The sequence below is a fragment of the Lissotriton helveticus genome, assembly GCF_964261635.1.
Source record: "Lissotriton helveticus chromosome 1_1 unlocalized genomic scaffold, aLisHel1.1 SUPER_1_unloc_52, whole genome shotgun sequence".
NCBI lineage: Eukaryota > Metazoa > Chordata > Amphibia > Caudata > Salamandridae > Lissotriton > Lissotriton helveticus.
The window spans coordinates 1,480,889-1,493,087 of NW_027611695.1; the positions used below are offsets into that span (position 1 = coordinate 1,480,889).

Sequence of the window (12,199 nt, forward strand, 5' to 3'; positions counted from 1 at the left end):
GCTGAGCTTCTCTATGGGGTGTGTCTTTGCTCTGCGCAGGCGCAGTGAGACTAAGTGAATATCCTCTGCGCATGCGCAGTGAGACTGAGCGGCCTCTTTCCAGGGCAGTTCACAGGCTGCACTCCGTGCAAGGTCCTAACTCGGCGATAGGAAGTAGTATCTTCGCCCCGCAGACGCGCGTCACTTCGGGGTCAATAACTCACCGGGACACGGTCCTCACAGGCAGCCGGCCCCCCCGCGTGCCCCACGTCTCCCCCGGCCCTGCAGCCTCCACTGAGCGGTGCACAAGGAGAGGTGAGGCACTCTAATCCCAGTATCCAAGCTTTATTGGTACTGGACTCTTTACGCGTGCTGGAGACTGTGTCTGTTTTCCGCGCATGCGCAGTGGCACGGCGCGCGAGACAGACTCTTTTAAGCCTAGCTGCAGGAATCCCCGTTTCTCAGCTGCATTAGTGCGTCACTCTTGAGCGCATGCGCAGTTGTTCCTTGTATGTTCTATAGTTACCATATTATAGGATGAGCCCACCATAGGCTCTGTCCCAGTGCTGGGCTGCATATGAACTGCTGAATTAGAAGAGGCAGACTGGGCCTTGTGATGAGTACCCTGTGCCAGTTCCTCAGTCTTTAATAACCGTGATTCGATGTTGGAGATTTTTAAATAAATGGGTTCCAATGCAGATACCAGGACAGACTTCAGTTTATCCCAGAAAGTGTTGTCCTGTGTTAAATTTGTGGTATTAGCTATTTCTCTTAGTTTAGTTGGACTGCCCAATCCTCTGCCAGTTTCCTTTTCTTCCCCTTCAAGTAGGTGGCATTCTTATTCTGCTTGGGGGTATTTTTTTTCTTGTGGCCCTAGTTTCTAGTTTTTAAGAGTTCCGGATTGTGTATATGATGACGCTTGAAATTGACCTTTTGACCCCTCGTTGTAACAGTGTGTTTAATCGGGCTATGTTCTGGGGATATCAGGGAGACAGAATTCTCAGGAGCATCTGTTAAGGTTAGTGGAGGGGGGCAGGTAATCAATTCAGATGCTAATGGGGACGCATTAATAGCGTCTATATTCGAAGCCATGAGATTAGGAGTCAGGGAGAGTCTGCTCTGAGGGTCTGACGGTTCTAGTGACAGCCTACGTTCGGTAAGTTGAATTTTTCGAACAAGGACAGACTCACCAAAAATGCATCAATCGTCCCCACCACGGTCTTTCCCTTATCTTTATTCATGCTGAATATAATTACTTGCTGGAGCCCCGGCCCTGTACAGCGAGGTAGCAGATTCTGAGTGGCATGATCGTTTGTTGAAAATAATGGAAGCAATATTATAACTGTCACAAATGTCACAATTTTTTTGTTTGGTTCCTACCTTACACTGGGGACACTGAGCACCAAATCCTTTGTTTTGTGTATTTGAATTCGACTTTAATATTTGCTATAAAACGAGGAACTTGCACCAACAGTGTACTCGACTGCCTCTTTGTTTGAACTCTGTATAACCCATCTACATTACCATTGTGCATTCAGATTACCCAATTTTACCCTGTTATTGTTTCCACGAGAGCCGCTGTTTCTTGATATAGCTACATCAAGCGGGTAGCAAGTGCTTTCATATTAGTCGATTGGGTCAGCATTGCAATGTCTTGAGTGCTATTGCTATATATATATTTCTTTTACAGTTTTATATGACGCAAACTTTTCCTAGGTGCATTAGAGTGCGTTACTGTAGCACCCGATTGCAATAATTAAGCTTAGGCCCATTTATTTTCTCCTTTGTTTAATTTGTTTTATGAGGCAAGGGGATATTTGCGTCCCAGTGTTCAAAGCATTTTTGTAATCGCAAATAGCCCAATTCACAGTCGGGTCATTGGTGATCACAAACTTTTTTTATTGTACAAACACCAAATTGCGATTTGGGTTTGCGATTCAGTATTTGTAATTGGCATGTTTAGGGCACCCCTTCCAAATACCAAAACGGTATGGTATGTATTATTGTTTTGCAACTGAATTCCGGTCGCAAAACAGTAATACATTACCACCAATTCGAAATTGCAGAGCAGGCAGTCGTCCCACAGACGTTTTAACGTTTAATTATATATTTTTTTAAATGCATTTTCATTTAAGGACAACAAGCTGTATTAAAAAAAATTGCTTCATTTAAAAGCAATCACAGATATGGTGGTCGACTGACCACAGCAAGCAACTATCCCCGTGATGGCTGTCATTCCTAATCGGTCGCAAATTGCAACCTACCTTCTTAATATTCATGAGGTCAGTCAATTTGCAACCCACAAAGTTTCGCTAATTGAAAAATCAAACTTTTATACATTTAGAATAGCAATTATCAAATAGTGAGTCAGAAAAAACGCTTTTTGGAAATCGCTGTTCTAAAGGTGCCCTATGTGATTTGCCTAGAATCACAGGTTGAGCCGAGGTTGGCACTTAAACCTGGGTCCCCATTACACTTGCAGGCGGATTTGTCCGCCTGCCACTGTAACGGAAAATGGGACGGACCGCCAGAGGTGCGGCGGTCCCACAAGGCCAATTAGGATGCGCCCGCCACACTGGCTGGTGCATTCTGGCCTTTAATATTGCGGACAGTGCTTCTGGGTGCAGCTCCCTCCGCAGTGTTCAAAGTGAGTGGTTTGCATTGCCATGCACAACGTGACAGGCACCGCACGGTGCTTGCCACCTTGTGTATGGCAATGTAGCGGGGTACCTTAGGTACCCCCCAAGTCCAGTCCCTCACCCCCGTGGGCCCGTAACGGGCCCCCAAAGCATTTTCCGGCAGCCTTTCCATGGCAGCATAACTGCCATGGAAAGGCCTTTAAATTTGCACATCATAATATGGATGGCGGTGCCTGCTCGGCACCGCCACCATGTTATGCCCCAGATCCGCACGGCAGGCAAGCTCGTAATAATTGCCTTCCGGCGGACAGTCTTTCCGTCCGCCGCGGTACACCCGCCATGCTATTATGGCGGGGTAAATCAGGTACAAATGGCAGGCGGATCGCCACCGCTGGCGGGTGGTGGCGATCTGCCCGCCATCATAATGGGGCCCTTGGTTCCCTGATTCCAAAGTCAGGAGCTCCGCCCTCTAGGCATATCTCCTCCCCTACATATGCACTTTGCTGTTTCTTGCATGATCTACAAAGTTGTCGGGTTCGTGACTGCCATTAGAAGCCCTTATATTCACTGGTCAAGTCAAATTTGAGTTACTGTTTTAATAATGTGACAATAACAAAATCATATCTCATAAACCTATCAAATGCATGAGTTCAATCTCTTCCATGTGCCTCTGCAGACTGATGCCACCTCACCTGAATACTAATGGAGCTGGCGGCATGCGTGACCGCTGCAAGCTCCAAACCCTGTGACCTGCTGCAACCCCCAGAGATGCTTTTCCTCCTCCGCCGCTTCCAAAAGCGTGAGAGACCATTTGTTCACGCTGCTTGACTTTTAAAGCTGAAGCTAGCACTCAAGAGTTGTCTCTTGCTGTATGGAAGCAGTGATTTAAATGGTGACGTGTGCTCTTAGTAAAACCGTGTGAGCGCTATGGGAAAGTATGGTGCACATGCTCGCGCACATACAGGGAACACTGGTCATGTCCATCTCTGTTGAAGAGAGTTCCTAGGTCAATTGCAACACTTTAGGGCCCAGGGGAGGGGTGGGTTGGGTGAAAGCGTGAGGGGTGTCAGGACTCCCTAGTCCAGCAATCTAAACTGAAGGTGTTTTTTAAAAGCCAGTTCACATTTTTGCCTCTGTGGTCCAGGTGCATGTTTTTAATAAAAATATCCAAGAACAGTCAGAATGATAAGGCTTATATTAGATTATATGATATGTGCCCAGGGTTCAGATCTTGAAAATGCCATTACCATGATAAAATGAAGAATGTTTAACATGCTGTGTATTTATGTCCTGTACGCCGGGTTTTGAATTGAATTGGATGTAACCAGTGCTCTTTTAAAAAATGTTTTTTTTTCATTTTATGTTTTTTCTTGGTTAATCTTATAATGGTTGAGAAATGGTGAAGGTCTGTGGAGTTCAAAGGTCCTCTCTCACCTTTCTTTGTGAGACTCAGGGGCCCATTAGGATCACAGGCGATCCGCCCGTGATCCAACCCCACCCGCCACCCATTTTCCCCGCCACATTACTATGGCGGGGGGACTGTGGCAGATGGAAAGACCATCCGCCGCTTTTCCGCCCGGTCAACTCGTTGTGAAGGGTTTAATATGGTGGCGGTGTCTGTTAGACACCGCCATCCATATTATGATGGGTGCGGAAAGGCATGCAGGAATTGGGCTGCGGGGGCCCGTTGCCGGCCCCCAGGTACTCTAGGGGGGTAGAGGGTGCACATGGGGGTACCTATGGTACCCCCCAGCAGTCCATGCACAACATGGCAGGCACCGCACAGTGCCTGCCATGTTGTGCATGGAAGTGCCCAAGGTGCCTTCCTGGCATTGTGGCGGACGGTGCTGAGTGCACCGCCCGCAACAATGACAGGAATGCAGGATGCGTCCGCCACTGTGGCAGGTGCATCCTAATTGCCCCACGGGACCCCTGCCCTTATGGCGGGCGGTCCCGTTTCCCGATAGGATGACCGCCCGTCATCCTAATGACCCCCTAAGTGTGAATCCAAGTGCAATACCCTGGCACCATTAAGCGTTATTTTGTTGTCATTAATGGCCCAGGGCGTAAAGCAGGCAATTCCCCCCTTTGGGTCACACAATGGAGGGAGGTTGTGTTAGGGAGGGATACTCGAAGAAAGGAGCAGTGGATATGATAGAGACGAGGCTAATAGGTTAATATAGCGCATGCGTTCTCATCTTTTTTCAGTTTTATTTCTCACCCTCTTTACCTGTTTACAATATGGCAGGGCAACATCAAAAGGGGTGTTTTTAGAAAAATTGACTGTAGGTATTGTACACTAAGACAAGTTATGGGATGTTTTCTGATGAGTATCTTCGTAGGCTTTTAGGATTGTATAATGAAAGATGCAATTACTTATGATAGCAACATGCAATGCAAATGGTATATTGCATTAGGAGAAATATGGCTTAATTATGGATTGTTGACTTAAATGAATGGGATGTTTTAAGAGGAAAACACAATTAAAATGGAGCACTCCAAAATTAATGAGGCCTAGGAAGTTCTCTCTCAATATCAGTTGGCAAATAGGAGAATTGAAGAGAGGTGAAAGGGGCGGGTGGGTCTTACTAAAGTCTCAGTGGGGGGGTTCCTCTTAAGTTTTGTTAATTACCATGGGCCGATTGAGAATGAGGCCGAGGCTCTCTGTCGATGCAGTGAGGCTCCGATTAATGCCGCGGGCCTTGTCATTTTTGGCAAGGATTTTAATTTCATGCAAACCATAAAGTTAGATACTCCAAAAAAGCAGAAGAGACAATTAAAACCAAAAACTGCAGCACTACTGCTCCGGTTTCAGCAAGATTATGCCTTGATTGACCCAAGGTGGTTAGATAATCCTGATATGTGAGAATATACATGCTTTTCAAAAACAGTTCATTAATGCATCTCAAAAAGACATTTTTGTTTTTATTCTGTGAGCTTTGAGAAGAGGGATAACTTTTATTTTGTACAACTCCATTTCAGATCACTTAATAGTATTGTTGGTGGTAGAGACAGATGTTTATACTAGGCATACGCCTAGATGGGGATTTGATAAGCTTCGCCCTTTAGACCAAACCTGCAAAATAGAAACTAGATTATTAATTATTTTTGTCAAATCAACACTATTTCGGTACAAATTATTTCAGTGTGGGAGGCCTTTAAGGCAAGTTTTAGGGGATGGGAAATTATTTATAACTAATGGGAATATAAAGATTGTTTGAGGGCAGTTCCGGAATTATAAAAGGCAGCGGACTCTGCAGTAAAACAACCTAGCGAGTAAGGTGCAAAAGAAGATGAAAACAGACTGCCCGCAGGACTCCAGACCCTTAGGACCCTTTTTAATAGAAGAAAAAAGCAACAAAAAGACCTTTCAACGGAAAATATATGAGGAGAGTCAGCAGATAGTTAACTCCATGCGTGCGGCGCATTTTCCCGCTGTGCGCTGACTTTTTGAAAAACCCGCGGTTCATGACGAGCTCAGCTTGTCATGAGCGTACGAGAGGCGTACCTCCTAACGAGCTGAGCTCGTCATGAGCGTCGAAGGGGTTAAACGGATTGCTTGGTCTTCCAAAAAAAGAGCCAATATGGAATCCATACACATGATTGTGAATCCCGAGCCATGGAAATTATATTAGATGCCAGGTCATATCCCTCAGCGAAATACAAAGCAATTTCTTAGCTCCATTGATCTACCTAAAAACTGAACTATGTATGTCTAATCAGGATAATGGAATACCAGATCGTGAGTCTCAAAGTCAACAGCAATTTTACTTGTCTTTTACCATGCATGTTCAGTCGTGTTTCATTGTGATTAGATTTCGTCTTTGCACATTGCACCTTCTTGTGGCTCTCCCTAAACAGGCAGGTTGGTGTGAGAGCCTAACCCCCTGTCTATGTAATAATTTAGCCCATCAGAGTACAATGCACTTTATGTTGTTTTGCACACTTTATAAAGACCCAAGGGCACATTTATCAAGCCGGTTTTAAAGGAAATTCGTCCCTGCTCTTATCAGGAGGGTTTTAATTTTTTGCGGTCCCTATCTACTGCTGCTATTTGCAGCTCTGTGCTTAACTTCATCAGAATTGCTTTTTTAATCAGGAAACGCTATGAATCCTAAAATGAATTTAAGTTTTTAGAGATTTTAGGGGTTTTTATTATTTTATATTTTGTATACAGGTGTAGAACTGTAGGAGCTTCTTTTCCCTTTGCACAAAAATGTTCCTAAGTATGTTTTATCTCATTGTATGTAAACTTTTATGATTCGATTGAATCAAATAAAGTTATTTGAACTGAACTGAATGAACTTTGTGAAAAAGGATAAGCCACCTCAAAATGTGAATTGCTATTGATCAAGTTGTTTGTTGAACTCTGATTACAAACTGTTTACAAAAGTTTTATAGACGCAAATGATAAATGAAAAGTCAAAACATTAAATAAATACAATAATTGAACCGCTGCTCTACATCATTTTAGGGACGCAGATAAAGAAGCCGGACACCTCCTTGAACAATGTGTGATGTATGGATCAACATTCTGATGTGTGCCCGGCTGCTTTGGGTCTTATTAATCCATCTCTTATTGGACGAGATAATCTTGTTTTGACAAAATCTTGACCATAAGCATAAACCTACAGGTGTAACTAATATGCGAATGCTACACAAGCTGCCTTCCTTTACTAAGTTACTGTACGAATCCTTGTAAATCCCCCCTTTTTCTTAGCCTCTTCCGTGCGCCGGACAGCTCCCGGCCGTTTGACGTCACTGTGGCCATGTGCGTCGGAGATTTGTGCATGCGTAGAATTTGCCCGCACAGCAGGAAAATGTATGCCGCATCAAAGCGGCTAAATAAATTAGATGTGACATGTTTAACGGAATGTTTATTTAAATATCTATGTATGGTGAAATTGTCCTTGATAAGTTTAAAAGATGGTAAAGAAGAGATGGTTTTTAGAACAAGTTAAATATTGTGTATTCACATTCCATTCCATTTGCATTTATTAAATTTAAATCTCTTTTCATCCAACAGAAAACAAGCCATGAATGCAAGAAATGATTATGAATAATGAAGATAATGCTGTAAAACTGCAAAAACAGAAATGATAAGCTCCAGTTTTAAGGAAAACATCAGTGGAGCCAGGGATAGACGAACATGCACATAAAGTGTTGAATCCTGAAAGAAGCCAATTCAGTGACTGTAAGACTCTGAGCTGTGCACTTCCGTGCCACAAGACGAAGACATTATGTCTAGAAAATGATGGCAACAATGCTGAGAAACCACCTACTTTGTAAACTGGCGCACCATTTCAGCTTTCGTCATGTGATCAGTATGATGTGCTTAAAGGAGTGTTTTTTTTGTCCTAAAATGATAACAGAACATCATTCAGTGCTCTAGGTGTATTGGAAACTCTTTCTGGCCAAACCACAACAAGAAAAAAAGCACAACGGAGTACTGTCCCAGTTTGCGGCGACCAGAAGGAAGATAAATATTTATGCGCCAGTAGGAAAAACCTTTATCTAATCTAAAGACACAATCACCCGCAAGGAAACTTTACACATGTTATGAGTGTAGCAAGTATTTAGTGATCATTTTATTTTTTAATCAGAGAGAAGACATGAAAAATAAGACGCACATAAGGGGAATGTAAGGATAGTACAAGGGCCTTATCAAGCATGTCGTCCCATCAGGAAACACAATCATGTGATGTAGACAAATACATACCTGACCCACAGACACTTACCAAGAAAGAAGAGTCATATGCAAGCAGTGAGAGCTTTAGTTTGTCATCCCTTCTACAGTGCCACGAGGAAACGTACACAGGAGAAAAATCATTCAAATGCACTAAGTGTGTGAAGAGCTTTATTCGATTATCAGACCTACAAAGGCATCAGCGAACACACACAGGGAAAAAACCTTACCATTGCAATGAATGTGGCAATAGTTTTAGTGAAGCCTCAAACCTAAGGATGCATTGGAGAACTCACACCGGGGAAAAGCCATTCAAGTGCAATGAATGTGACAAATGCTTTACTCGATTATCCGGCCTAAAAAGCCATCAGCGAACTCACACAGGGGAAAAACCATACCAATGCAATGAATGTGGACGTAGTTTTAGTAACTCCTCAACCCTAAGAATTCATCAGAGAATGCACACAGGGGAAAAGCCATTCAAGTGCAGTGAATGTGGGAAGAACTTTTCTGAATCGGCATACCTAAAAAGGCATCATATAACACATACGGGGGAAAAACCGTATGATTGCATTGAATGTGGAAGTAGTTTTAGGGATTCCTCAAAGCTAAGGATTCATCAGAGAATTCACACAGGGGAAAAGCCATTCACATGCAGTGAATGTGAAAAGTCATTTAATCAGTTATCACACCTACAAAGACATCAGCAAACACACAGAGGTGAAAAGCCATTCAACTGCAGTGAATGCGGGAAGCTCTTTAGTCAGTTATCACAACTCCAAAGACATCAGCAAAGACTTGCAGGAGAAAAACCATACCAATGCAATGAATGTGGAAGTAGTTTTACTGCTTCCTCAAATCTCCGGATCCATCAGCGAACACACACAGGGGAAAAGCCATTCAAGTGCAGTGAATGCTTGAAGAGCTTTAGGCAAATCTCAAACCTACAAAGACATCAGAGAACACATACAGGGGAAAAACCCTACAAGTGCAGTGAATGTGGGAAGAGCTTTCGTGAATCAGCAAACCTAAAAAAGCATCATAGAACACACACAAGGGAAAAACTGCACCATTGTAGTGAACGTGGAAATTGTTTTAGTGAATCATTATCATTAGGGATTCCTCCGGAAACACGCGCTGGAGAAAACCTATTCAAGAATAATGAATGTGGGAAGAATTTTAGATCTTTATCGAGCCTGAAACAGCCTCAGACAACACGCATTCGGAAAAAGACATATCGTTGCAATGAATGTGGATGTCGTTTTAGGGACTTGTCAGCATTAAGGAGTCATTGGCGAACACACACAGGGGAAAAACCATTCAAGTGTAGTGAATGCGGGAAGAGCTTCAGTCAGTCCTCAATCCTATACAGACACCAGCGAATGCACACAGGAGAAAAATCATTTGAGTGCAGTGAATGTGGGAAAAGTTTTAGTCAATCAGGACACTTAAAACGACATCAGCGAACACACACCGGGGAAAAAACATTCAAACGCAGTGAATATGTGAAGAGCTTTTGTCAATTATCAACACTACAAAGACATCTGCAAACACACTCCGAGGAAGGGGGCGTGGTCAAGATGGCATCTGAGTAAGTTGCAACAAACTGATCTCCGTGAGCCCAGTCCATCGCCATCCATCCTCCAAGGATCCTTCCTCCGGCGCACCCTGCTTCCCACTTACCTCACCCTTGAAGCCTGTTGTGTTGTGGTGCGGGCTCGCAGCTTGCCCTAAGATTTGGCCCACCCAGAAAGCAGCCTGTATACTCTGACCAAGGCACGGCCTCGGGTGTGGGCAGAGCCTACATCTCAACTAGGCTTTCTCCGCTTTGACTAAGAGGAGCTTGAGCGGTGATTTGGACCTGCCCTTGCCATGTCAGGCGTGGTCCGAGCTGTGGGGCCCTCCTGCTGCTGGGCTACAATTGAGGATCATCTGCACTGCCTGACTTGAGCAAGTCTGATGCACGAGCCAGAAGGAATCAGCTGAGCTGCTGCCGGCATTGTGTGTGTGGCACCCCCAATGACTGCACCCTCCCAGCTTAGACGCGCTGGACGAAGCCTTGTAGACGACCCCTACTTCCAGTCTTCATTGCCTGCACGATTGGGGCCCCGAGCAGAGAGCGGCGATCATGAAAGGGCTCACTCCTCTCCCTTGTGACTCTGATGGGCTGCCGCAATTCTGCGAACATAACGTGTTGCACCATGTTGTTTCCTACCACGGAGGAGTCCTATGTGGGGGGTCCCCCCTCCACTTAAGCTGTGGCAGAATTCTCGCTCCGCTACATGTTTTGTATGGGCCGGTTGTGTGGCCAATAAGTCTGATCTGGGGAGAGTGGACCTGGCTTTAGGGCCAGGACATTGTGTCACCATCCAGAGATATGGGAAAACCTGGGGTCTGGCAGGCGCAGAGATGTTGGCGACCTCAGGGCAGAGACAGGAGGGCAGGCCCCACAGAGGAACAAGCGGCCAGGTAGAGGGCTCAGGCTGTTGCCACAACTGAAAAATACAACACATTCCCTCCCCCCACCCTCAGTCGGGGCTGAAGGACTAGACCTTGCAGCATTGTTTACGGACTTTGATCTGATGGACGCTCTGCTGCGGAGAGGCCCAGACTTCACACCCATGTCAGCTGATGCTCTGGTATGAGCCACCTCAACGGGTTGCTACGTCTGCTGAGCGAATTGCACCAGGAAGTTGCCCTCGCTTAGTTGGGGCCATACTAGTAGGCTGTACTTTATACGTATTTTACTAAAGATCATAAGCGGGGGGCCCCAGAGCCGGCAGTGGACTGGACACATGGGTCCTCTTCATTTTTGGGTCATTTCTACCACATCAGCGTATTGCCCATTGGTGTAGTGGCTTGGGAAAGGAAGTTGCAGTATTGATTTTGCATTTTTTGCTTTTTATGTATTCATGTTTTCTTAATGGTAAGCATTGATGTGGGGCTGGAGGGGCCCATGCTGTGGGTGGGGTGGGCATGGGTTCCGTTCTTGTTACATTAATCATGCAGGTCAGTAATCACTTTGCCGGGAATGTCATAGGCATATCCATCTATGTTAAGAGGTATCGCATTTATTAATACCTGAGGAGGCGCAGTGTACACATAGCCTGCTTTCAAGAAACCCACCTATTTTCCCCTGGTCTGAAGGGGGTGCACAGGAGATGGAGGGGTACAGTGGTGGTGCCCACGTACTCGAGATATGCCAGGAGTATCTTGATTTGTGTTGCTTCATGGGTGCCTCAATCAGTTTTGCATACTAAAACCGATCCCGAAAGGAGGCATGTGGTGGTTGAAGGGTGGCTAGATGAGTTTCGCATTTCCCTTGTATCATTGTATGCCACAAACTCCTACCCGGCCCATTTCCAGGACTCCAGTATTACCAACTGCCACACTTACTCCGGGCTTTTGGGGGTGTGATTATAATTATGTTGTGGATGTGGTATTAGATCCCATTTACCAATCCCTGATGCAAAGTCCATTTCATTGACAAAACACCTGCAGCAATGGGGATCTCATGCTCAGGTATGGGCAGTATCTAGGGAATTCTCATATTACAAGTTCATACAACCTCCTCACCAGAATTGATCTCTTCTACTGCAGTGCTGATAAACTGTCAGGGTGTCACAGGCTGAACACCTTGGGCGAACCTCCTCTGATCACCACCCACTCCAGCTCTCACTCTCATGGGGCCTGCCTGCATTCCGATGTGTCACGTACCAGTGGACGCTTTACAAGACGCACCATTACCACTGCTCTCTCTGACTGTCTGGATTTGCACTGAAGTGGAAAACAGGGCTACTGAGTCAGATGCTCTGAAAGAGTGGGACACATTCAAAGTGGTCCTTAGAGGTCTAGCCATCAAAACAGTCTATGGCACTAAGTTAATGCTGCAAGG

The 12,199-nt window shown here is 45.1% G+C and overlaps 2 protein-coding genes across 2 annotated transcripts in view; one reads left to right on the top strand and one right to left on the bottom strand.

Annotated features, from left to right (window-relative positions):
- LOC144806192 (uncharacterized) overlaps positions 1 to 12,199 on the bottom strand; it is a 213,157-nt gene that overhangs the window by 91,412 nt on the left and 109,546 nt on the right. Inside the window, 1 exon segment of the mRNA XM_078672606.1 lies at positions 8,357 to 8,492. Within this exon segment, the coding sequence (XP_078528732.1) occupies positions 8,357 to 8,492 (136 nt within the window).
- On the top strand, positions 94 to 10,804 carry LOC144806193 (uncharacterized). Its single transcript, XM_078672607.1, has 2 exons — positions 94 to 294; positions 7,645 to 10,804. Exon 2 carries the CDS (start codon positions 8,289 to 8,291, stop codon positions 9,897 to 9,899), a length of 1,611 nt encoding a protein of 536 aa, XP_078528733.1. The 5' UTR covers positions 94 to 294; positions 7,645 to 8,288; the 3' UTR covers positions 9,900 to 10,804.